Source organism: Giraffa tippelskirchi, chromosome 11 (genome assembly GCF_054371585.1).
Source record: "Giraffa tippelskirchi isolate mGirTip1 chromosome 11, T2T-mGirTip1v1.2.pri, whole genome shotgun sequence".
NCBI classification, from domain to species: Eukaryota; Metazoa; Chordata; class Mammalia; order Artiodactyla; family Giraffidae; genus Giraffa; species Giraffa tippelskirchi.
Window position 1 is genome coordinate 57,589,030 of NC_137285.1, and position 23,976 is coordinate 57,613,005.

Sequence of the window (23,976 nt, forward strand, 5' to 3'; positions counted from 1 at the left end):
TTCTCCAAGCAAGAATACTGGAGTAGATTGCCATTTCCTTCTCCAGGGACCTTCCTGACCCAGGAATCGAACCTATGTCTCCTGCATTGGCGGATTTTTTACCCCTGAGATACCAGGGAAGCCCATACGTGAGAATAAACCCACAGAAATATGGATATGAAATTGTGATGATTTTTGACTTGTCCCTGATGCCACAGCTGCTCTGAGGTGGTGCGGCAGGTGGCAGCAGAGAGACACCACTAGACCTTTTCCAATAATATTCTGATCTCTGTAGAGGACCGATGGAAAAAAAGAGGCTTCCTGGAACTTCCCCAGTGGTCCAGTGGTTAAGACTTGGAGCTCACAATGCAGGGGCCCAGGTTCAGTCCCTAGCGGGGGAACTGAGATCCTGCATGCTGCATGGCACAGCCTAAAAAATAAAACAAGTATCTTGCAAGTAGCAACAGCCAACTTTTGCTTTAAAACTGAGTCTCTTTTTTAATTTATATAAGTAAAAATTTGTAGCTACTTAAACTTGAGCTACATGAGTGCTGAGTTTGAAAAGAAAATGACTCTTACTTAGCAGCCCATGCATTCTAGCTTGCTGTACTACTTATCCACTCCTGAATGTGCACAAGTTAGATGGACTTTAGTCAGCACTTTTTGGCTGTTTCTTAAAGGAAAGGTATGAGGCGGGGGCAGTTGTAGAGATATGGTTCCTGTTCTTAATTATTGCCTTTAGTTTAAGGCAGTGAAGGCTCTGAGATTTTATATAACTTTCATGTGAACAGGTTCCCTTGTACAGTTTCATGGATGCTGGTGGAAAACACAAGACTCCTGGATCAGGGATCAAGGACAGTTCATTACTCTCGGTAGGCAGCGTTTTACATTTTGTGTTGGTGTCCTGAGCCCCAGTTCCCAAGGGCATGGCAAAGAGGGTGACATATATCTGCGCACAGTACATTGTGCGTTGTGTTGTAGGAGACTAACTCTGAACTTCGGAAACTCGACTGTTTTGAAATGATTGGCACGTGTGCCTGCTGTTTGCTCTAGATGGACACTAGCTCTTATTTTCCAAGGTCACAGGCAAACCTGTTCTTTGTGTCAGAGGAAGGTGCTGGCACAGTTGGTGTTCATGCACCCTGGGGTGTTGCTGGCGGAGGTGAGTGGGTGGAGATGACTTGAGAAGATGCCCTGTAAGCAGTTGAGGCCAGCCTGTGGTAGGTCCCAGGTGCTGGGCTGCGTGTTTTGCCTCAGTTGTACAAGCACTGGTGACACAGTGACAGATTGGAGCAGAAGGGGACGACAGAGGATGAGATGGTTGGATGGCATCACTGACTTGATGGACATGAGTTTGAGTAATCTCCGGGAGTTGGTGATGGACGGGGAGACCTGGTGTGCTGCAGACCATGGGGTCGCAAAGAGTCAGACACGACTGAGCGACTGAACTGAACTGAGAGTTGATGTGGGGAGGGGCACAGAAGTGAAGATGGCTGGTTAGATTTTAGAAATAATCTAGTAGGAAAGGGAAGTGGGGAGAGAAGATTTGAGTATCTCTCTATGAAGCACTCAACTCGATTTGGGATAAAGCCATTCTGAAGTTACACCTGCCCTCTTTCCAGATCAGCTCCATCATGGACCCCTGAGGTATATCATCAGCCCAAGAAAGATATGTCCCCTTTGCTGAGACTCTTTGCAGTGCCTCAGAAAGTCTCTTAGTGGCAGACGTCATGTCGGTGTAGAAGCTGCATCTGACAATGTTTAAAATCCTAATAAGCAGCAGTTTACATTTTCTAAGTATTTCATGTATGCTACTACACTACTTCACCCAGTCCCTGTAGAACTCAGTAGGTAGTTGACCAGATAAATCTTCTTTCTTAGGCTCAGGTGCTCAGTTCCAGAGACAAGTTGAAAGTGAAAGAGCTGGAATTCAGATCTTGGTTTCTGATCTGATCCTGGTCTGTGATTCTTAGAAATGCTGTGTGGTATAGAAGTAAAGTGAGAGGAAGAGTGGGTGACGGAGCATCTTAGTGGTGGTAGGGATGCTGAATTCTGCCGCAAGGTCCAGAGACTGTGTGATGCTTCTTTTCTCAAGGTTCACGCTGTTGGGAAAGACGGAAGGGTGCTTTGAACGAGTTGAAGCTAGATCTCTTAGACCTGGGACAGCTGGACATCTGACCTCTGGGGAGAGTGTGTGACCCTGAGCAGTTTTTCTGGCTACACCTTGTGGCTTGTGTTCTCTTTATTCCCTGATCAGGGATCAAGCCTGTGCCCCCCTGCAGTAGAAGCATGTGCTATGTGCTAAGTTGCTTTAGTCCTATCCGACTCTGTGCAACCCCATAGACTGTAGCCTGCCAGGCTCCTCTGTCCATGGGATTCTCCAGGCAAGAATACTGGAGTGGGTTGCCATGCCCTCTTCTAGGGGATCTTCCCAACCCAGGAATTGAACCTGCACTTCTTAGGTCTCCTGCATTGGTAGATGGACTCTTTACCACTAACACTACCTGTTAGAGTCTTAACCACTGGACCACCTGGGAAACGCTGTCCCCCTGAGCGTTTCTAATGAAATAAGAAACTTCCTGTTACTCTGCAGCTTTCTCCTGCCCCTCCAGACATTCTGCCTGCTGGTTTGGGTGGTTGTACAAGGAATGCAACAAGTCTAGGGGTTTTCTGGTCCGAAACAAAAATTCTTTCTCTTATTCTCACTAGAAACTCGAGCTGAGGCCAGCTACCTGGAGTATTGGGAATATACTGTAATCCATTTGGACCCTAATACAGAGTTGGCCTTAATAAACCAAACACTCTTTATATTCAAGACTTGGATTTGAGAGGATGAGATTCATGGTCAGACCTCGATGTGCTGCAGAGTCCAGAAATTATCAGTACTTCCAAAGAAGTTGGCTTGGACCTGGAATTGGATATTTGCCTTGTAGTTTTTTTGAACATGTCTCACTCCTGCTGGAGTGGGTGTGCACATGACGGCTGACCTCAGGAGTGCCAGGCTAGCGAGGCTCTGAGCTCAGCCTTGGGTTGGTCTGGGTGTGAAAAGAACATGTGAGTGAAATCATGAGACCTCTCCTCCAGGTGCCTGCAGATAGGGAGGCACCTTGATGCCAGCCTAGAAGTGGATTTATATGAAAAGAGTGTGAGAAAGGTGACATGAAAGTGAAAGCAAGACTTCATAGGAAAGGAAAATGCAGATCAGTTCCTGGCAGGTAGTAGCTGTCTGTAATGCTTTTCTATCTGCCGCCCAAATAATTATCATCCAAGGGAGAAATACCAAATGTTACTGGTGAACAGGAATTTTATATTTTCCATGAGTCATTCATATTAAATAAACTTTGACTCTCTTCCCAGCATATGCTTTGTTTTATGACAGTGGGCTGCAGACTATAAGCCTTGGTTAGGGTGCCTATTTATATGCATTGTAACAAACTATTTTGATATTAATTTTGAGTTTTATGTTAGAGATTTTCATGGCTGTTACGTAAGACTCATGCAAATGCTTTATAAACATCATCTCTTTTATTTTCGCAGCAACTCCATCCTATCATTAACCTTGTTTTCAGATAAAGAAGTTTAGACAGAGATTGAGTAACTTGCCAGGTTATACAGCTGGGAGAGAGGAGAGCTGGAAGCTTCCAGAATCTCTATAACATTAATTTGTAATAATTTGTATCTGTAACCCTAACAAATTTGTTTCCCAGATGGTTGTATTTTTTTTTTTTTTTTTTTTTTTTAATGAGGGAACCAGGATCCGGAATGAAGATGTTACTCAGTATCATTTTGAGCTTCTCATCTTTGTAAAGCTATAGTTAATCCTCGAACTGTCTCAGTGCTTAGAAATGGTCTCCTACCCTGCTTTCTGCAGTATTTGCTACTTAGTGGTAAAATAATGCATTCTTCTCCTAAAGCTTTAGAATTCTTCAATTTTATACATAGAGCATCTTAAATTTATGATGTTGAATATGTATGTTCCTTTGATGGAAGAGTGAAGCATTCTTGATTTTATGTGCTTCTATTTAAAGCTAATTTAATATAAACATGTGTTTTTGAGAGAACCTTAAAGTATTATGAATGATGCTGTATCTTGGAAGGGTATCTGTGTATGAACCTGTTTATGTAACTCAGTGTAGTGGATGGCCTGAAAACCGTTTACTATAACTTACACAGACATTTAAACACAGTGTTTACTGGGACTTAAGAAACACACTGCCAAGTTTTTGTAATTCACCTGTGACCCAAAACAATGTTCATGAGCCTTTTCATTGCTTTTCTTTTTCTTTTTTTTGGCAGAACAGTAAGAAACGGTTTGAAATAAAAATTAGCAAATTCATGAAAAATGATTCCTTTTTTTAAAAGGCCGAATAGGACATGATATCTCAACTACAGGCTTTATTTTTTTTTAATTAGTTTATTTTGTATTTTTTAACTTTACAATATTGTATTTGTTTTGCCACACATTGACATGAATCCACCATGGGTGTACATGTTTTCCCCTTCCAGATCCCCCCTTCCACCTCCCTCCCCATCCCATCCCTCCGGGTCATCCCAGCATTGCTTTTCTTTGAATGACTTTAATGACATCTTTTTTGTTTAAATAATTGAAGTATAGTTAATTTACAGTATTATATTATTTCAGGTGTATAGCATAGTGATTTGATTATTTATATATAACTCCAGTATTCTTGCCTGGAAAATCCCATGGACGGAGGAGCCTGGTAGGCTGCAGTCCAAGGGGTCACGAAGAGTCGGACACGATTGAGCGACTTCACTTTCACTTTTCACTTTCATGCATTGGAGAAGGAAACGGCAACCCACTCCAGTGTTCTTGCCTGGAGAATCTCACGGACAGTGGAGCCTCGTGGGCTGCCGTCTATGGGGTCGCACAGAGTCGGACATGACTGAAGTGACTTAGCGGCAGCAGTATATAGGGCTTCCCAGGTGAGTCAGTGGTAAAGAGTCTGCCCGCCAATGCAGGAGATGCAGGAGACATAGGTTTGATCCCTGGGTTGGGAAGGTACCCTTGAGGAGGAAATGGCAACCCACTCCAGTATTCTTGCCTGAAAATCCCATGGACAGAGGAGCCTGGCGGGCTACAGTTCACTGGGTCGCAAAGAGTCAGACACAACTGAGTGCACACACACACACGTATATAGTTGTGTGTGTATATATACTGTATACTTATATACACACATACACATGTAATGTGTGTATATATACTTTTTCAGATTCTTTTGCACTATAGATTATTAAAAGTTATTGAATATAGTTCCCTGTGCTACACAGTAGATCCTTGTTGTTTATTTTATTAATCCTATACTCCTAAATTGTCCCTTCCCCTTCTTTCCCCTTTGGTAACCATAAATTTGTTTTTTGTGTCTGTGAGTCTATTTATGTTTTGTAAATAAATTAATTTGTGTCACTTTTTTAGATTCCACATATAAGCGATATCATATGACATTTGTCTTTGTCTGACTTACTTCACTTAGTACGTGAATCTCTAGGTCCATCCTTGTTGCTGCAAATGATATTATTTCTTCCTTTTTATGACTAAATAATATTCCACTCTGTGTGTGTGTGTGTGACATCTTCTTTATCCATTCACCTGTTGATGGATACTTAGGTTGCTTCTGCATCTTGACTATTGTAAATATTGTTGCTGTGAACACTGGAGTGCACGTATCTTTTTGAATTAGAGTTTTTCTCTGATATATGTCCAGGAGTGGGACTGTTGGATCATATGGAACTCTATTTTTAAGTTTTTGAGAAATTTCCATACTGTTCTCCATAGTGGCTGAACAAATTGACATTGCACCAACAGTGTAGGAGGGTTCCCTGTTCTCTATACCTTTTTCAGTGTTTCTTATTTGTAGACTCGTTGATGATGGCCATTTTGATTGGTGTGAGATGATGCCTCATTGTAGTTTTGATTTGCATTTCTCTAATAATTTGTGATACAGTTACCATTCTTAAGCTTTGTTGCTAGATATTTCCTCACAAATTTTTCCTAATAATTTCACCTATGGTACTCCTTCCCTTTTATTTTCAAGAATCTTGAAGATATAGAAGATCTAAAACATATATGCATGAATATTTATGCTTATTCATTACAGAGCCCACAGGGGAATTTGTCTTTGCAGTGCTGGTGGGATATGTAAATGTATATTTGTATTTATGCATGTCTATATATGTATATGCACATGAGCCTTGTGCATATATGCACATTTGACTTTTGATGTGAATGCGAACATGAACATTAATGACCTTTCACCCTTGTTGTCAGCATGCACAAATGCAAATAAATGTTTCACTTCCTCTGTAAATATTGATCAAATATCTCAGTTCACGCCACGCACTCTGCTGGGTACTATCAATAGGTGAGAACTGAATGAATGTTAGTTTATAGACCCGTGGAACCTGATCATTTATTTCTGTAGAATCATACACCTGGAAAGGTCTTTTCGATAATTTTTTGTCTGTTAACCATCAAAAGTGTTGATGTTTCAGTTTGAATCTTACTTCTTTGTACAGTTACATCTAGTTTTTCTTTTCTTTAAAAAAAATTTTTTTTTTTGCATTGGAGTATAGGTGATTTACAGTGTTGTGTTATTTTTTTCTCATTATAATCTTTTTTTGTCTCTTTCTTTCCATGTCTTTTTACTAGCCAGTCATCAAGTTATCAATCACTGATTCAGTGTATTAATTTATTCTGTTTCTTTGTTAAATGTATACCATGTGCTCTCAGGCACAGAATCTGCTGCTGAAGTTCTTTTCAAAAGAAAAGAGTTACGACTGTATGGGTCCCAAGTTACTCTCTCTTTTAATTTGAATTCCTTTTAAAATTTTACCCTGTGTCTTCACTTTATTCTACCTCAGTGCCTAAAATATAGTAAGTCCTCAACAGTGGTTATGAAATTAACAGGAAATTAAATGTGATACTGTTTCTAGCCCGTGATCCTCTCATTTCTTCCCACCTTCTCCTTCCATTCATTTTATAGTCGTCTGCTCCCTGTTTGCCTTTCCTGTGTGCATGTTTTGATTACTTGTCTTCTGTCTTCTGCTTCCATGACTCCAGACACCACTGTGTTTTATTCTTACCACGCTGACTTGTCAGGTCACCTCTTCCAGCCTTTACTGCTACCTCTGTTTTTTAATGCAGTTTACCAAGCCTTGAAAGCTTCCTGTTTTTCCCTTTTGCATGTAATTTTCTTTTAGTTGTCAAGTGAAGCATCTTCTTTTCCCTTTTGATTCTCCCAGCCCACCTCCAGGGCCTCTGGGTTGCCCTCTGGAGTTCCTGAATTCCACGTGAGGGTTTGCTGGAGCTGACCGTTTGGAGAGGGAAACAGTGAGACAGAGAGGATGATGAAACCTGACTCATTGCTGCTGCTTGCCCCTCGCCTTCAGGAGGATGTGCGCAGTGCTCGGTGACGGCACTGTGTGAGATTGGAGGAGGCAGGTGGGGGAAGGAAGACGAGTTGATTTCACTGTGGCCACTATGCCCGGGGACAGCTGTCATCAGCTGCTCATCAATGAACTGGAGAGCACTCTCCTTGTCTTTACTACTGGTCAGAACCAGTCTGACTTATTAAAGAAAAAAAACTATGGGCCTGTAAAAACTTTGATGAGATTACAGGTTTTTGTTAAAAGTTAGAAAGGATTGAGGTAATGACAGCTGTCAGTGAGCTTTGCTATGCTGGAAAAGTTTTAATACCTTGGGTTTTTGTTAAGATTTTTTACTGGAGTATAGTTGATTTATAATGTTGTGTTCAATTTGGGTGTATAGCAAAGTGAATCAGTTATACATATATGTATATTCACACTTTTTTAGATTCTTTTCCCTTATAGGTCATTACAGAGTATTGAGTAGAGTTCTTTGTGGTATACAGTAGGTCCTTATTATTATTAGTTATTTATTTCATCTATAGTATTATGTATATGTCAGTCTCAATCTTCCAATTTATCCCTCCTCTCACTCGCCCCTGGTAACCATTGGTTTATTTTCTACACCTATAGCTCTGTTTTATAAATTCATTTGTACCCTTTTTTAAGATTCCACATGTAAGCAATATCATAATGAAATTTGTCTTCTTCTGTCTCACTTCACTCAGTATGACAATCTCTAGGTCCATCCACGTTGCTACAAATGGCATTATTTTGTCCTTTTTTATGGCTGAGTAATTTTCCATTATATATGTGTACCACATCTATATTTGTTCCTCTGTTGATGAACATTTAGGTTGCTTTCATGTTTGACTATTGTAAACAGTGCTTCAGTGAGCATCAGGGTACATGTATCTTTTTGAATTATGATTTTCTCAGGATATATGCCCAGAAGTGGGATTGCTGGATCATATGGTAGCTCTAAGTTAATAGTTTTTGAAGGAACCTCCATACTGTTTTCCGTAGCTGCTATAACAATTTACATCCCCACCAATAGTGTAGGAGGGTTCACTTTTCTCTGTACCTTCTCCGGCATGTATTGTTTGTAGTTTTTTTTTTTTAACGGCCATTCTGACAGTGTGAGGTGATACTCATTGTAGTTTTGATTTGCTCTTCTCTAATAATCAGTGAAGGTGGGCATCTTTTCATGTGCTTTTTAGCAGTCGGCAATGTCTTCTTTGGAGAAGTGTCTATTTAGATCTTCCATCCATTTTTTGATTCTTTTTTGATATTAAGCTTCATGAGCTGTTTATATATTTTGGAGATGAATCCCTTTTCAGTCACTTCATTTGCAAATATTTACTTCCATTCTGAGAGTTGTTGTTTTGTTTATCAATACCTTGGACATTTGAGTTTTTAGTTCCTAAGTGTAATGTCTGTTTTAGGCCAAGTCCAATCTATATCTGTAATTCTAAATTAATTTCAAGTCAAATCAACCTAGGTATACTGTTCCATCCTCAACTAGTCTATGCAAGGCACCGTGAGGGCTATTGAAAACAAACACACCAAAAAACCCAAACCAAAGCTAACCTAGTATTTTTCCAGCTAATAAATATGTCTGCATATTTGGGGAGAGATGGAAGAACAGAGGTCCACAGTTCTTAATCTGAGGATTCTGAGGTGAATGTGTTTGAGAAAAGGTGGTATGGGACATACACTGTCGAGCATATAACATCTTTAGACAGGTTTGGTGCAGAAACTACTTTTAACGTAGTGACGTATGAATATTCATACTGACTGGGGAAAAAGACCGAAATAACCTGATGTCGGGTCAGGCATTCAGATGTTTGATTTTGGGAATTGTGAATGGGAGAATTTGGGCTTGTTGTAAATGTAATCAGATGTTAAAAGGAATTAATTATGAGTCAGATTCAGAAAAAGGGACTATCAGAAGGTGTGGAGAAAAACGAGCCCTCCTACACTGTTGTTAGGAATCTAAATTGGTGCACCCACTATGGAGAAGAGTATGGAGGTTCCTTAAAAAAAACTATGACTAAAATTAGAGCTGCCATATGATCCATCAGTCTCACTCCTGGGCATATGTCTAGAAAAGATGAAACTCTAATTCAAAAAAGACGCCTGGACCCCAGTGTTCGTAGCAACACAGTTTATAATGGTTGACACATGGAAGCGACCCTAATGCCCATCGACAGATGGATAAAGAAGACATGGTACATGTATAGAGTGGAATATTACTCAGCCATAAATATGATGCCATTTGCAGCAACGTGGATAGACCTAGAGATTATCATACTAAGTGAAGCAAGTCAGTTGGAGAAAGACAACTATCATCTAATATCACTTATATATGGAGTCTAAAATATACAAATGAACTTATTTACAAAACAGAAAAAAATTCATAGACATAGAAACAAACAATAGTTATTAAAGATGGTGGTGGTGGGGGAGATAAATTAGAAGTCTGGGGTTAACAGATACACACTGCTGTACATAAATTAGATAAGCAACAAGGACCTACCATATAGAACAGGGAATTATAGTCAATATCTTGTAATAACCTATAATGGAAATTAATCTGAAAAAATATATATACACACACACATACGTACACATAACTGAATGAATTTGCTGTATGGTTGAAACAAACACAACGTTACAAGTGAACTATGCTATGCTATGCTAAGTCGCTTCAGTCGTGTCCGACTCTGTGCGACCCCATAGACGGCAGCTCACCAGGCTCTGCCGTCCCTAGGATTCTCCAGGCAAGAATACTGGAGTGGGTTGCCATTTCTTTCTCCAGTGCATGAAAGGGAAAAGTGAAAGTGAAGTCGCTCAGTCGTGTCCGACTCTTAGCGACCCCATGGACTGTAGCCTACCAGGCTCCTCCGTCCATGGGATTTTCCAGGCAAGAGTACTGGAGTGGGGTGCCATTGCCTTCTCCGCAAGTGAACTATAGTTCAACAGAAAAAAATGATGGAAAAAGAATACATAAGTTCAAAACAGATAACATTTTTAATTAAAGGAAATATCACTGTGGGATAGTGACAGAAAAAAGGTGGGATTTTTTTTTTTTAGTTCAAAGTTCCCAATGGGACTTTATGTTGCTCATCGTTGACTCCTGGGCAGCTAGAATTTCACCTGCCATGTATTTGATGAATAAATATTTGGCAGATGAGTCATTAATGAAGAGGAAGGGAAGAACTTCTTCATCAGAGGGGACTTGTGCCTGAGGAGGGGATGAATTTGGTTTTCTCTGGGTAATAGTCAGGGGTCTATTCTGATTTAGGTGAATACTCTACAGTAAATTATGGGTTGGTGAGGTGAGGCTCGTTATGAAGAGTTATGTGTCTATGCCTTATGTGCTTGTTCAGCTGAGGAATTTGGATTTGATTTGATGACTTCCTCTTAAGTGTGGATGGGAAAGACCTAAGATAATCAAAGTCACTTGAAAAATAAAAAGTAGAAAAAAATGATGGTGTTCAAAATGGATTATGGTTATGTGTTTGCCCCTATTAGGGGTGCTCAACATACAGGCATCAAATTCAAGGCCATGATGAAGAAGCAGAGATTAGTCCAAAGTGTGAAGAAAATGCAGACATTGGTCTATTGAATTTGGAAAGTGACGGGGAAGAAGTTAAAGAAAATTTTCAAAATTCTAATACTTGGTGATAAGAAATAGTGATCCCTTTGGCTGGAAGAGGGAAATTTGGAAAGAAGTTGCAGAGGTTGTAAAAATCCTATGACTTGACATTTTGATTGGTTTATAGTCTTTAAATCTATTTATATGATGTCTTTTGTATGTCATGCATGTGTTCATAGATGTAGTTTTTCTGATTATTTAGTCCGGAGCTTTTAAGAACAGTGTGACAAGAAACAGAAAATTCTGCATGACCTGAGTATATGTGGTCCATGTGCTGTTTCCAAGTTGCTTTTGTACAAGTTTTATTTAAATTTATTTTAAAAAAGTAAAAAATGTTGAGGAGCATTAATTCCCCCATGCATCTTTCATTATACATTAGCAATTAACTCTCCTTCTCTTGGGTTGATGAATGTGAACTCGATCAATTATCTGATCGTAATTAGCAGCACAGAGTGATGATTATTGCTGAAGTAACATTCTTATTTCATTTCTCTATGTTTGTCAGGCACTTCTCAGAGGGGCATGTTAGTCTGCAGAATATGACTTGCTCTTTTGGCTTCTGGCTTTGAGTCCAAACTATTTTAGGTTTCTTAAATAGAGGAGTGTTGAAAAAAAATGCTCTGGTATTTCAAACTCTCTGGACATAGCCTTCTAGCCTCTAGGAGAAGGAAGGAGTGAGGTCTGGTCTTTTTTTTCCTCTAGCAGACTCAAGCTCTGATTTTTGTGTTTTTTGACAGTGTTTCTAACTCTTGGCAGGGCTGACCTGCATTTTTCTCCTCTCTCAGCATTTCCCATCACAAAGGTGCCTCTCAGCTACTCTGATTCTTGAGCCTTCTGAACAGCCTTGGCCTTCCTAGTTCTTGGAGCTCTAGAGAAAATCCAGAAAGAAGGTGTGTCTGTTTGCTTGGGCTGCCATACTCAAGGACCACAGACTGAGTGTCTTAAGCAACACAAATTTATTTTCTCAGAGTTCTCGGGGCTGGAGATCTGAAACAGGGTGTTGGAGATCTGAGATAGGGTGTTGGAGATCCGAGATAGGGTGTTGGAGATCCGAGATAGGGTGTTGGAGATCCGAGATAGGGTGTTGGCATGGCTGGTTTCTCCTGAGAGCCCCTCCTCTTGGCTTGTAGACGGCTGTCTTCTCCCCTCTATTTCACATTGTCTTCCTTCTGTTTGTGTCTGTGGCTTGATCCCTGCTTATAAGGATACCAGTCTTACTGGATTAGGACTCACCCTCATGACCTCATTTTAACTTAACCACCTCTTTTAAAGACTTTAGTAACCAAAACTGTCACATTCCGGGATACTGGGGTTTAGGATTTCAAGATATGAATTTTGGGGGACACATAACAGACAAACGGGACATTCAGAAGTTTGAAGCTGAGTGAGGAGACGTAAGGGTTTCCCAGGTGGCTCAGGGGTAAAAGAATCCACCTGCTAATGTAGGAGATGCAGGAGACTCAGGTTCGATCCCTGAGTCGGAGAGATATCCCAGAGGAGGAAATGGCAACCCACTCCAGTATTCTTGCCTGGAGAATCTCAAGGACAGAGGAGCCTGGCAGGCTACAGTCCACAGGGTTACCATGAGTTGGATACAGCTGATCAACTGAGCATGCACACAAGGTGAAATAAAGGCCAAAAAGTGAAAAAGAAGGAGCAGAAATCTTCATTTTTGTTAGGAGTAATGAAACATAGTGTGTGCGGTGTGTTATAATAGGCAGGGCACATGTAGGTAGCATTTGTGTTCTCCCAGTGAGACAGACTGGGACCTGGGACCCTTTGCTGTGATGCTTGCACCTGGACAAATGTCTCCTTGAGACAAAGAAACATTGTATTTGTCTTTGTCAAATATAAGGAAACTGTTGTTGTTCAGTCACTCAGTCGTGCCCAACTCTTTGTGACCCCATGGACTGCAGCACTCCAGGCTTCTCTGTCCTTCACCATCTCCCGCAGCTTGCTCAAACTCATGTCCATCGAGTCGGTGATGCCATCCAACCATCCCGTCCTCTGTCGTCCCCTTCTCCTCCTGCCTTCCATCTTCAGGGTCTTTTCCAATGAGTCGGCTCTGTATTAGGTGCCCAAAGTGTTGGAGCTCAAAGAAATTGTAAGGGACTAAAAATAACTGCATTCTCAGTTGGCGCAAATCATGGGCAACAAGATACAGAAAGATCAAAAAATCCAACTGCCACTTATGAAGAGCCAGGAAGCAAAAGCTGGGTACCTACCGCACATGCCCCCCTGCACACACGACCACCAAAAGGGTGGGCAGACCACTTAAGCCACCCCTCCAACCCAACCTCTGGACCCGCCCCTACGCTCACCCTGTGTTGGGAACCAGCTCTCCTCCCACCTCGGGCAGTGAGCAGGGGAACCTGTTATTTGTTCTTGCTCCCCCATGCCACAGCAGGGGCCCCAATAAAGCCTTGCCTGAATTTCTTGTCTGGCCTTAGTCAATTTCTATTAATTAAGGAAGGCCAAGAGACCTGGCCTGTATCACCATCCTAGCACATGGGGAGAGACACTGTCCTGACCTTGGAGTCAGCGTTGAGACTCAGAGAAGTTTCCTGGCCTGACCTGGGTCTCAGAACTCAGGAGAGACTAGGCTGTGACTTGAATCTAGTTCTTTAGACTCTGGCTGGTATACTTGTCACCGCTCCATACAGGGAGGCAGGAAAAAAAAAAAAAAAGGAGAAAGTTCCCTTGGGTCCCTTGGTTTTTTTGGTGTGGTGTTTTGTTTTGGAAACTCTGCGGATTAGAGCCACGATCTCCTGGCCAGCCAGTCCGGTTCTTGTTAGTTTTAGCATTTGTGGTGCAGAAAATAAACACACAGAAAGTTTCACCTCTTTTAAGAAGTAAAGATATTAAGTCATATTTTTTGGAAGTCGTGATTTTATCATGGAAATTTCAAGCACAGAAAAGATAGAGGGTACAATGAACTCCTGCATTCTTGTGCAGACTCAAGATTTTGCTACAGTCTCCTCATCTTTCCCTTCCTCCTCCTTCAAGCAAATCTAAGATAGATTACTCTTACTCCTTTCAATATGCAATGTAAACAGTAAAGACGTTTTCTTACATAACCCTAATGCCACTTCAAGTTTCCTGATTGCTTCAAAAATGTCCTTTTTCAGTTGGCTTGTTCACATCAGAATCAAACAATCATGTATCCAGCATACTAAGTTACATTTGCTGATACATTTTTTTGCCTTTATTTCTTGTCTGTTGTACTTTGAGATACTTTGTTTTCAGGTCTCCACAGAGAGAGAATGCAGTGATTTGGTTCATTTTGATGTATAATTTTGATGCGGTCCTCATTTGGAGTTTTAGTGCTTCTCTGAACAATGCATGTACTGCCCTTAAAGAAACACAAAAGAAAACAAGTTTTGCTTTATTTTTGATTAAGTGATTTCCTTGGTCATCCAAACAATTTCTATGTTACCAGTCAGCACCGTATTATTTTTAAAAGGCTAAAACTTGTCAAGAACAATCTCAAGAATACCTAAATATAAGAAACGTGAAAGATACAGTGCATCTTTACAAATTGCATTGGTATATGTGACGACTGCTTAACCAATGCTTTTTCATTACTGCTTACTCCTTACATTTTGTCCACATGGAACTTTGTTTTATTTTTTTCCAGCTGTAACTCTTGAATACCAAGCTGCTAAGACAACTTGGTAAACACTTACTCTTGTCAAGCATTATTTTTATAGGCTACAGGAATGCTGTTAATGTGAGCTAGCAAGGATTCTGTGTGCAACTGTGTGTCGACAGCTTTTCAGATTTGAATGTCTGTATTTTGCTAACGTTTTTTCTCTTCCAATAGGTATAAATGACCAAGGATTGTATCGAGTTGTGGGGGTGAGTTCAAAGGTCCAGAGACTTCTGAGTATGTTGATGGGTATGCCTCTTTTCTAATCATTTTCCATGCGTTATTTGTTGATGTTTGTTGACTTTACAACTTAATGTTCCAGAGTAACATAACTCAGAAACCCATTCTGTTCTACTGCCTCCAGGAGTTTTCTCCTGAGCAGAGAGTTGGCTCAGATAAGTTGATTAGTGTTTGCTCAGGCCTCTCTTACTAAAAAAGGGAGGAAGAAAAGAAGACAGCTCATGGGTGAATGTCTTCTGCTTGCTTCTTCCAGGGAAGGCAAAGCCAGGCTTCTGATTTGTCTGGCTTCCAAATTGCCCGTGCAGTCTTGACAGTACATTTGGCTGGACAAGACCACTGGGACTCGTTCGTTTTTCTGGAGCTCCCCAGCTGTCACTCGACAGCAAGGGTCTGATTCTCAGGGATTCATTGGTATTCACACTGGCTTGTTTGTATCAGGCTCTTCTCCAGAACCATGCCTTCTCCATCTGTGCTGATAACACAGTGTTCTTTGGCATCGCAGACAAGAGGAAGCCAGAAAGTGAATTCATTTAGTTACCCCAGACATTATGCGAATGACAAAGAGCTTTTACATTACACTCTGCTGGCAGCTCGGTGCCACCTGTAAAAGGCCTCACTTCTCCCCGCACCCAGGCCCCAAGCAGGCTACCTGCTCTCCTGGGGGGTGATGAGAACTCATCAGTCTCGAGGGCCCATGTGTCAAACTGCTCTGTCAGTATGACCTTGCTAAATATTAATTAATTTGATATCTCACTTTAATCAATATTAGCAGTACCCTCAGGTATTCTGTCGATGCATTTAAACCTGTCTGCCTCTTAAAGCGTTGTTGCAAAGGCTCACTTTGAGGAAGCATGAACCGAGCTGCATAAAATCAACTGGGATGTTACAAATATCATTGCTTGTTTGGCTGTACTTGAATTCAGGATTTAATAAGCAACAACCCTTTTTTTAGATATTAACCGCAGGAGAAATGGCTCGTCATCACTTGGAAGAGCCTTATTAGAGTACATTCGCTTTTCATGAGCTGTTTTCATTTTCTGCCTCTCTGGTTTAACTTGGGTGTGCAATTTTGGCAGTCAGATTTTCCTTTTTACCATTAGGGGCTCCAAATTAAATAGACTCAGGTTGCCAGTGGTTCAGTAGCAGCTGGCAAAGTTTAATGGGACAACAGCATCTGCTTTTAGTTAATTTTAAAATTAGAAACACTTCTCTCATTTCCAAGATGGTGTTATAGTGATTAGAACTGGAAGACTTTGTTGGTATCAGAAAGGGAGATTTGGCTGAAAGCCCCACTTGGCAGTGAATGGGTCATAAGGATCCTAGGGTTATTTTATTATCTTCTTGTTCATGTTGAAGGGCAGCTTGAACAAGTGGATGTCCCTGTGGTTACCCTGAGGTGTTAAGCTGCCTCCAAATTTGTTCTTAATCTCATAAAAGCCCACATGATCATCAGCATCCCTAGACCCGGGTGGTGCTTTGCTGTGCTTGTGGGAAATGTCCCAAGACAGTCCTTAACTTGCAAGGTGTTTAAAATATCTAAACCCTTAAAAATTCATGACCTGGAAAACTGTTTTCACTTGCCATGAGACTCAGGGTAGAGAAGTCCAGGACACAAGCGTGACACCACCACATTTAAGTTGCTGGCAAAAGAAATGCTGTGTTTTCAGTAATATTGTTCTGCCATCAGAGGAAATCAGAGAATTAACACAAGGGGAAGATACTGACTTGTTATTTTTCTTATTCAGTAATGCATTTAAGGAAACAGTACTGGATAAATTTATTTTACTTCATTTCTAAATAATTCCTAGTGTGAATTTAAGTTGGTCAGTCAAAAACTTTGGATTTTTATTAGCATTAACATCATTTTTTGTTACTTTATGTTACCAACTCAAACTTTAGTTCTTAGGTTCACTCACTGTTTTTGAATGAATTTTAAGATGGCCTTAAGATGTTTCTTTCCTTTTTTCCTGATTGAGAAAGTGTACAAATTGAACTAATTTATACCTTTTCAGAAAAAGAATTTTAGAATTTCTGAATAGTTGTGTACATTCTATCCTGTAGATGTTTTTTCTTTCCAACTTTTCCCAACCTCTCTACACTGTGTCAAAGTTATATATGTTAAAGAGAAAACGTTGCAAGAGTCTGCCAGATTTTCCCTCCTATATAACTTATTAATTCTGTTAATTTTGCGTGTTTGTGATACTAGTTCTTTTTAAAAAATGTGTTTTTATTGTTTATCTTTAAAAAACAATATTTTTAAAATTTTGAAATAATCTCAAGCCTACAGAAAAATTGCAACTATCGTACAATGAAGTCCCATGATAACCTTTCCTCAGATTTACTAAGTTTTAACATTTTTAGGCAGTTATTTTTTAAAAATCTCTATGTCTCTAGATAATGTTTATTTCAAATTTGATTGCTTTCAAAATGTTTTTGTTCATAATGCATTTTTTCTTTGCAGAAATGAAGAATAATATAACTTCTTAAGAATCTGAGAAAAAGTTCTAAGTTGTTTTATATTTTTTGACAGGAACTTCTGTGGTTTGTTTTTTTTTTTTTTTTTTGGCCTGGTTCTTTGTAGTTCTAAGAACCAGTCATATACTTTGCTATTCTTTTTCTTTTATTGCCATTTTTACGTAAAACATTTTTGTGTTTAAAATATTTTCTACACTTTTAAAATATTCCTGTGTTAAACATTTGTGATGATTTCTAAAAGAAGGATGCATACTTAATATCTTGCATGTATTTCTTTGCTTGTCTCTCTTGGGTATGTTTTCACTCTTCACATTTAAGATTGCAACAGAGAAAAATATTTCTCTCTTCTTCTTCTTCCTCCTCTTCCTTCCCCTCCTCCTTTTCCCCTCCATCCTCCCCTCCCCATTCCTGTTTGCCTCTCCCCTTCCTTCTTTTCTCCCACCACCCATGAAGTACTAATGGCAGTTGACCATAGAAGGCCCTCTAAATAGACACATTGCTTGTACTCCTTCAGGAGAGGTAGAGGAGGGGGAAGCTGCCTTCCTCCCCCAGTGAGGAGAGTTGTTTGTCTCTTGGTCATTCTCCATCCCCGGGGGCAGAAGGTTGCAGAAGGTTGCGGTCTGCTGAGTTTTCCAGCAGCCTCCCTGCCTTCCCTCGGACCATGCTTCTTAAGGTTCCATAAGAACATTCCTCAGTGCCTTCCTTCCCCTTACATGTGTTTTTTTTTTTCCTTCTTCTTCTTTTTTCTCTAATAGAGGGCACACATGGTCTGTTAAAAGTTTTTTTGGCTTGTTTTTTTATGAGAAACTTGAGGCAGTTGGGAAAGGCAGAGAAACAGCAGATGAGGTGTCTTTGGGTAAGTCATGGTGTTGTAGTAAGTGGGGTGAGAAGTAACAGATGAATTGCAATTGCTGGTGATACATTGGAACTGAGCTGACTTACAGTTGTCCTGTGTGCTTCCTCCTTCTCCTCAGGATGAGAGCATCAGAGCAGTGCTGAGAACATTCAGTGGTAGCTTGTGTGTGCTGGTGAATTTTCTGCCTGTTTCCAAATTTAATTTGTAGAAACAGCTGGATGATTTTAGTTATTTAAGACACAGAACCATAGAAAGCCAGAAATCAAACTGATTTAGAGTTGTTTTACTATAAACCTCTTATGTTGTTTACTTTGTAGGACAACTTTTCACATAGATTGAGGGGAAAAGGAAACTAATGGAGCTGAGAAAGATTCTGGTTTTGGATTATAAAGAATATTCTCAGAACTCAGTCAGTCACTGTGCCTCTTCAAGTGCTTTAGGACCCAAGTCAGTGTCCAGTAAGATGTCAGCACTTTGTGCTGGGCTGAAAATTTCCAGTTTCGAAAAGAAAATGACCACTGGTTATATAATTACGAAACATCTATCCAAATAAAAAGTCAACTCTTTGTGTCTCTGCTTACTAGTTTAGGTTTTAAACTAGCCCATGTGGTGTAATATTCCTTGGCCAGAGAAGAAACAGAATTTCTACCTTATTTATAGTAGAGCATATATTCTAATTGAACACTCTAAATGCATCTTTAAGTTTGAATCCCAAATAAGTTACTAACAAATTTGTCTAGTCCTAGTGCATCCGCAGATTGTCAAGAGCTGCTAAGGATGGGTGATTGAGTTATTTGAAAACAGTGGAAATTTAATGGAGGAGTAATACCATGGACACCATGTAGTTATTGGTTTCTATTGTGACAGCTCCGTTTTATTCCATAAATACAAAAGATGGCTTATTTTCCCATAGAAAGACTGTGATTCTCAAAATATAGAACAATGGTCAAAAGCTGAAAGTAAAAGATTTCCTTTCGAAGCCTCCTGGATTTTAAAATGGTGATTTGCTGGTAGCAGGTTGATTGAAAATGTTATCTGACTTGTATGAGATTTAAATAATTGATTTAATGAGAGAGAGAATATTCAGTTACTGCAGTAATTGGTTGGCAAAGCCTTTAGAGCAGAATTATTTAGTCCTAGTTATAAAGGATTGCACCTTTAATCAGGGTGCTTAATTTGATTTTTTGAATGTATCTGTGGCTTGTCTGACAAGCACAGTAACAAATGAGTTCTGAATTGTAGGAACCGATCAAAATGTAATCAGTGTCAATTGCCATTGTTGTAGTTTATTGCATCTTGCTGTCAGTTGCTGTAATCAAGAGCTGTTGAAGTGCTTTAAAAAGTCTCTAGACTTTTGAGTAACTGACTTCATATATCTGATGTTATGGCTGTGAAATAACCATCACTTACTGTTTTACTTTACTTTCGAAAAATTTGAGGATAGCGTTGTGTTGTCACACATCCTTTCTCTTTTAAGGGGCATGCGTGACTTAATGCACTGTTCTTTTTCAACAGGATTTTCTTTTTGAGCTTTAATTTGAAAAGGGTATACCAACAAAGTGTTTCCTTGCATATTTAGACAAATATAGTGCAATGAAGGAAAAAAACCCTGAAACAACTAGTTTTTTTGGGAGTCTTAGTTGAAACATTCTGGAGTGAGGGAGAAATGTCTCTTTCACAAATCTCTTACTTTCTCCTTTGCATGGTCGGAGTGTAGAAACTCATACCAGTTTCTGTTGATTGACTGATGCCGTTTATCATAACTCACTTACTGCTTCTCTCTTTGGGTAGAATGCTTATGCTTTTGGTGACTCAGTGTGGTGATTACCTGCACATTTAATGATTTATGGAAATCTGCATACAGCCCTGATTGACTTTGATGCTCTCTATAGAGCATCAAATAGTTACCTCCATTGTGCACAGGAAGAGCTGAAGTTCAGATAGGTTAGAACTGACTTGGAGTGATGAAGCCGGTCAGGTTTGCAGCAGGACTTAAGCCTAGGCATTTGATCCCTTGATGCACTCTCTTCCCTGCTACTGGGTCACAGCCAAGTGCAGTAGTCTAGCCTTCCAAGGCTCGGAGATGCCACCACACTCAGAATGCTTGCCTTTCCCACTATCCTTTTTTTTTCTTTTAATTTCAGGACTGACTTTTTCCTTTTCAAAATTGACTGTACATTTTCTATCCCCTCCTCCCTCTCCTGCCCCCTCTCCTTCAACTCTTCGTGTTCTTTTTTTTAGTGCATGTTTTACATCTTCTTTAGAGCTCACTAGGTATTTGAAAGGGCATTTAGGAAGAAAGAAAGAAACACATTATTAGTGTAATTTTAGGACAAAGAACACTAATTCGGAATGAATGTCCAAAATGTTTTGTAGCAGCTTCTAATAAATATCTCCTGGATGAGTGTATAAATTGTAATGTTAATATGAAAGATTACTCATGAAGGACTTTTTAAGTTTATGTGTCATCATATATCTGTTTTGGTTGATCATGTATTAGTCTTTGGAGAGATAGTATGATGAGTACAAACCTTAGAAGTGGGGGACCAGACTTAGTTTCCTTCTTCTCCACTGAGTTGTTGATCTTATAGTAATTTTAACATTAAAGATGCTGTTCCCCCTGTCATAACACAGTGTGGTAACAATAATGCCACCCGAAGCAGGTTCAAATATATAGGCTCTTCAAATGTCACATGCTGTAAGCCATGGCTGCTGAGTAGTATCTTGTAATAGTAGTAATAACAGCGATACATGCTTTGCAGTTGTGAATACTGAAATGCTTTGTTAAGATCTTCCATACTCCTAGCCCAACCCTTACCCTTTTACTTTGATCTCCACTACAGATTTTCTGAAGTGCTAGAAGTGTCTAAGAATAGAACATGACTTGTAATATGATAAGAAATTGTATGTAATGTTTTTTTATAGGAAACCACAGAATTCAATATTTGTGATTTGGCTGTTTAAGAATCTAAGCATTGTCAGCCAGTCAAGAGGGCCTCTGAATGGTCAGGTTTTAATACTTGTTTCTTCCTTGCTTGCTCACTAGATGTGAAGACCTGCAATGAGGTAGACCTGGAGAATTCTGTAGATTGGGAAGTGAAGACAATAACAAGTGCCCTGAAACAGTATTTGAGGTGAGCTTCTCTTGGTAGCGGGGGGAAGAGCAGACTGGGTGTCTAACACACAGCTGATGCTGACTCTGCATGTGCAACTCAAAAGTCAAAGTTTATGTGAAAGTATATTTGTGAGGTGCCTAATGATACTCCAGGAAGTGTGGTCCATAGTCAGTGAACATTAGCCAACAGATCAATTGCAACTGAAGAGAATTGGAATAGACTTGGATTTTGAAATGCGGATGTGAGTTTTCCGAATTAAACGCTCTGAAACAGTGAGGAAGAAGGCTATTTATTACATTCATTGAATCTTTTCTTTGTATTGTAGGCTAAAGTGAAGATATCTTAATTTAAATGTAAACCCTGTGAAATTAAACACTTAAGATAATGACACAAAGATACAAAGCTATTTGAAAAGAAGTTTAATTGACGAGGTGTTTTTTAAAGATTAACTTTGAGTTTTACATATTTGCTATAGAGTTCAAAGAGGGTTCAGCATTTCTATGAGCATTCACCTTTCCTGAAAAAAATAAAGGAACTGAATGATCACAAAGCTGGAGATTAGATGAAGGACAAGTACATGGAGCAAAGGAATGGAAAATAGTCACAATTGCGGTTCCTAGACTGTGAGTCTGCTGGGGACTTTGATTTTTGTCCGGCAGTCAAATGGCACTGCCTCCCCAGCATGAGTTCTTTTTAACAGGATTATTTTTCAGGGAAATGCTATTTGGGTTCCAACAAGCACATTGGCATCAACTTATAGTATGTATTTTATATTTTTAAAATTTCAAACATATAGGCAGGAAGATGAATATAATGACTTCTCATAGCCCCAGTATCCTGCTCCTTCAGTTTTCAACATTCGACACTTCTTGTTTCATCAGTCTCCCTACTCCCACTTTTTGGGAATAATACTTCAAAGATTTTCTAAACCATCGTATTGCTGCACTCATAAATATTTGAGTGTATCTCAGAAAAGATAAGGACTTTAAAAAAGGGACCAAATAGAAAAGACAAAATGTATCACGCATGTGTGCTCAGTCGTGTCCAACTCTTTGCAACCCCTTGGACTGTAGCCCGCCGGGCTCCTCTGTCCATGGGATTCTCCAGGTAAGAATACTGGAGTGGGTTGCCAACCCTTCTCCAGGGATTTCCAGTAATTCCCAAAATGCTGGGACAATGAGAGCGCCTCCCCTGTCCCCAGGTGTCCAAAATGTCTCCTGTTGGATGAGAAGCTGACCGTTGTGGTGACTCAGTATAATGAGTTGTATATGGGAAAGTTGTCATTTTTATTACTGCTTCCCCAACATTAACAATAGTTAAGGGATTTACATGGTGGTCTAGTGGTGAACAATCTGCCTTCCAATGCAGGCGACTTAGATTCAATCTCTGGTCAGGGAACTAGGATCCCACATGCTGCAGGGCAACCAAGCCCATGAACAGTAATTACTGAGCCCGTGTGCCACAATAAATAGCCCGTGAGCCACAAGGAAGACCCAGAGCAGCCAAAAGTAAAAAAAAAAAAACAAACCTAAAAAGACCCAGTACTTAATTCTTATTTTTTTATGCCACATCGCTTGGCTAGACATACGGCAATGACGTAAGTAGCATGAAGATATTTAGATACAAATTCATTTTTATTGGAAATGAAACACTCTCTATGGGATTTCTAAGCGATCTCATTTCCCCCCTCTTTCTTTTGGGAACCCTTTAACTTTCATTCTCTGACAGATGAACATTTTACTTTATCACTACTTCCTGCTTGATCCTTTTTTGAAACAAAACCAAAGCTTTGCTTTTTGATTGCGTCTTCTTTTTCTTTATTTAGTCTGTGGTGTAATTCATTTTATTTTTCTTCTTTGAGTATAGGGGATGAAGGGGAGAGAGAGAGGAAATAAGAGAACAGCTTTTCTTCACTAGTGCTTTTAAGTTTTAGTTTCACTGTCTCCAGTTGTCATTTTGTGTGTGTGTGTGTGTGTGTGTGTGTGTGTGTGTCCTGCAGCATCACACATTGTATGTAAGATAAAATAGTGGCTATGAGGGCATGGTGGAGGGATAAGACTGGTGTTAAAGGGGACAAACCTGTAATGAGTAGTAAATAGGCCATAGAGATTTAATGCACAGTATAATGAATGTAGACAACAATCAGTTCAGTTCAGTCGCTCAGTCATGTCCGACTCTTTGCGACCCCATGAATTGCAGCACGCCAGGCCTCCCTGTCCATCACCAACTCCCAGAGTTTACCCAAACCCATGTCCATCGAGTCAGTGATGCCATCCAACCATCTCATCCTCTGTCGTCCCCTTCTCCTCCTGCCCCCAATCCTTCCCAGCATTAGGGTCTTTTCCAATGAGTCAATTCTTCGCATGAGGTGGCCAAAGTATTGGAGTTTCAGCTTCAACATCAGTCCTTCCAATGAACACCCAGGACTTATCTCCTTTAGGATGGACAACAATACTGTACTATAATTATGTAATGTGATAAATATTGATACATTGGTTATCACATCACAATATATAAATTATCAAAATAACACACTGTATGCCTTACACTTACCTAATGTTCCAAGTGAAATTTATTCAGTAAAAAATTAAATGTAGGGGGAGCATAGTCTGTAAAT

At 39.8% G+C, this 23,976-nt stretch overlaps 1 protein-coding gene across 4 annotated transcripts in view; it reads left to right on the plus strand.

Moving 5' to 3' along the window:
* The window catches only part of ARHGAP10 (Rho GTPase activating protein 10), a 358,841-nt gene that overhangs the window by 205,866 nt on the left and 128,999 nt on the right, over nt 1-23,976 (plus strand). For all 4 annotated transcript variants that reach the window (XM_081544290.1, XM_081544292.1, XM_081544291.1 and 1 more), the window contains 2 exons: nt 14,847-14,921; nt 21,290-21,377. In XM_081544290.1, the coding sequence (XP_081400416.1) occupies nt 14,847-14,921; nt 21,290-21,377 (163 nt within the window). The remainder of the gene's footprint in view (nt 1-14,846; nt 14,922-21,289; nt 21,378-23,976) is intronic.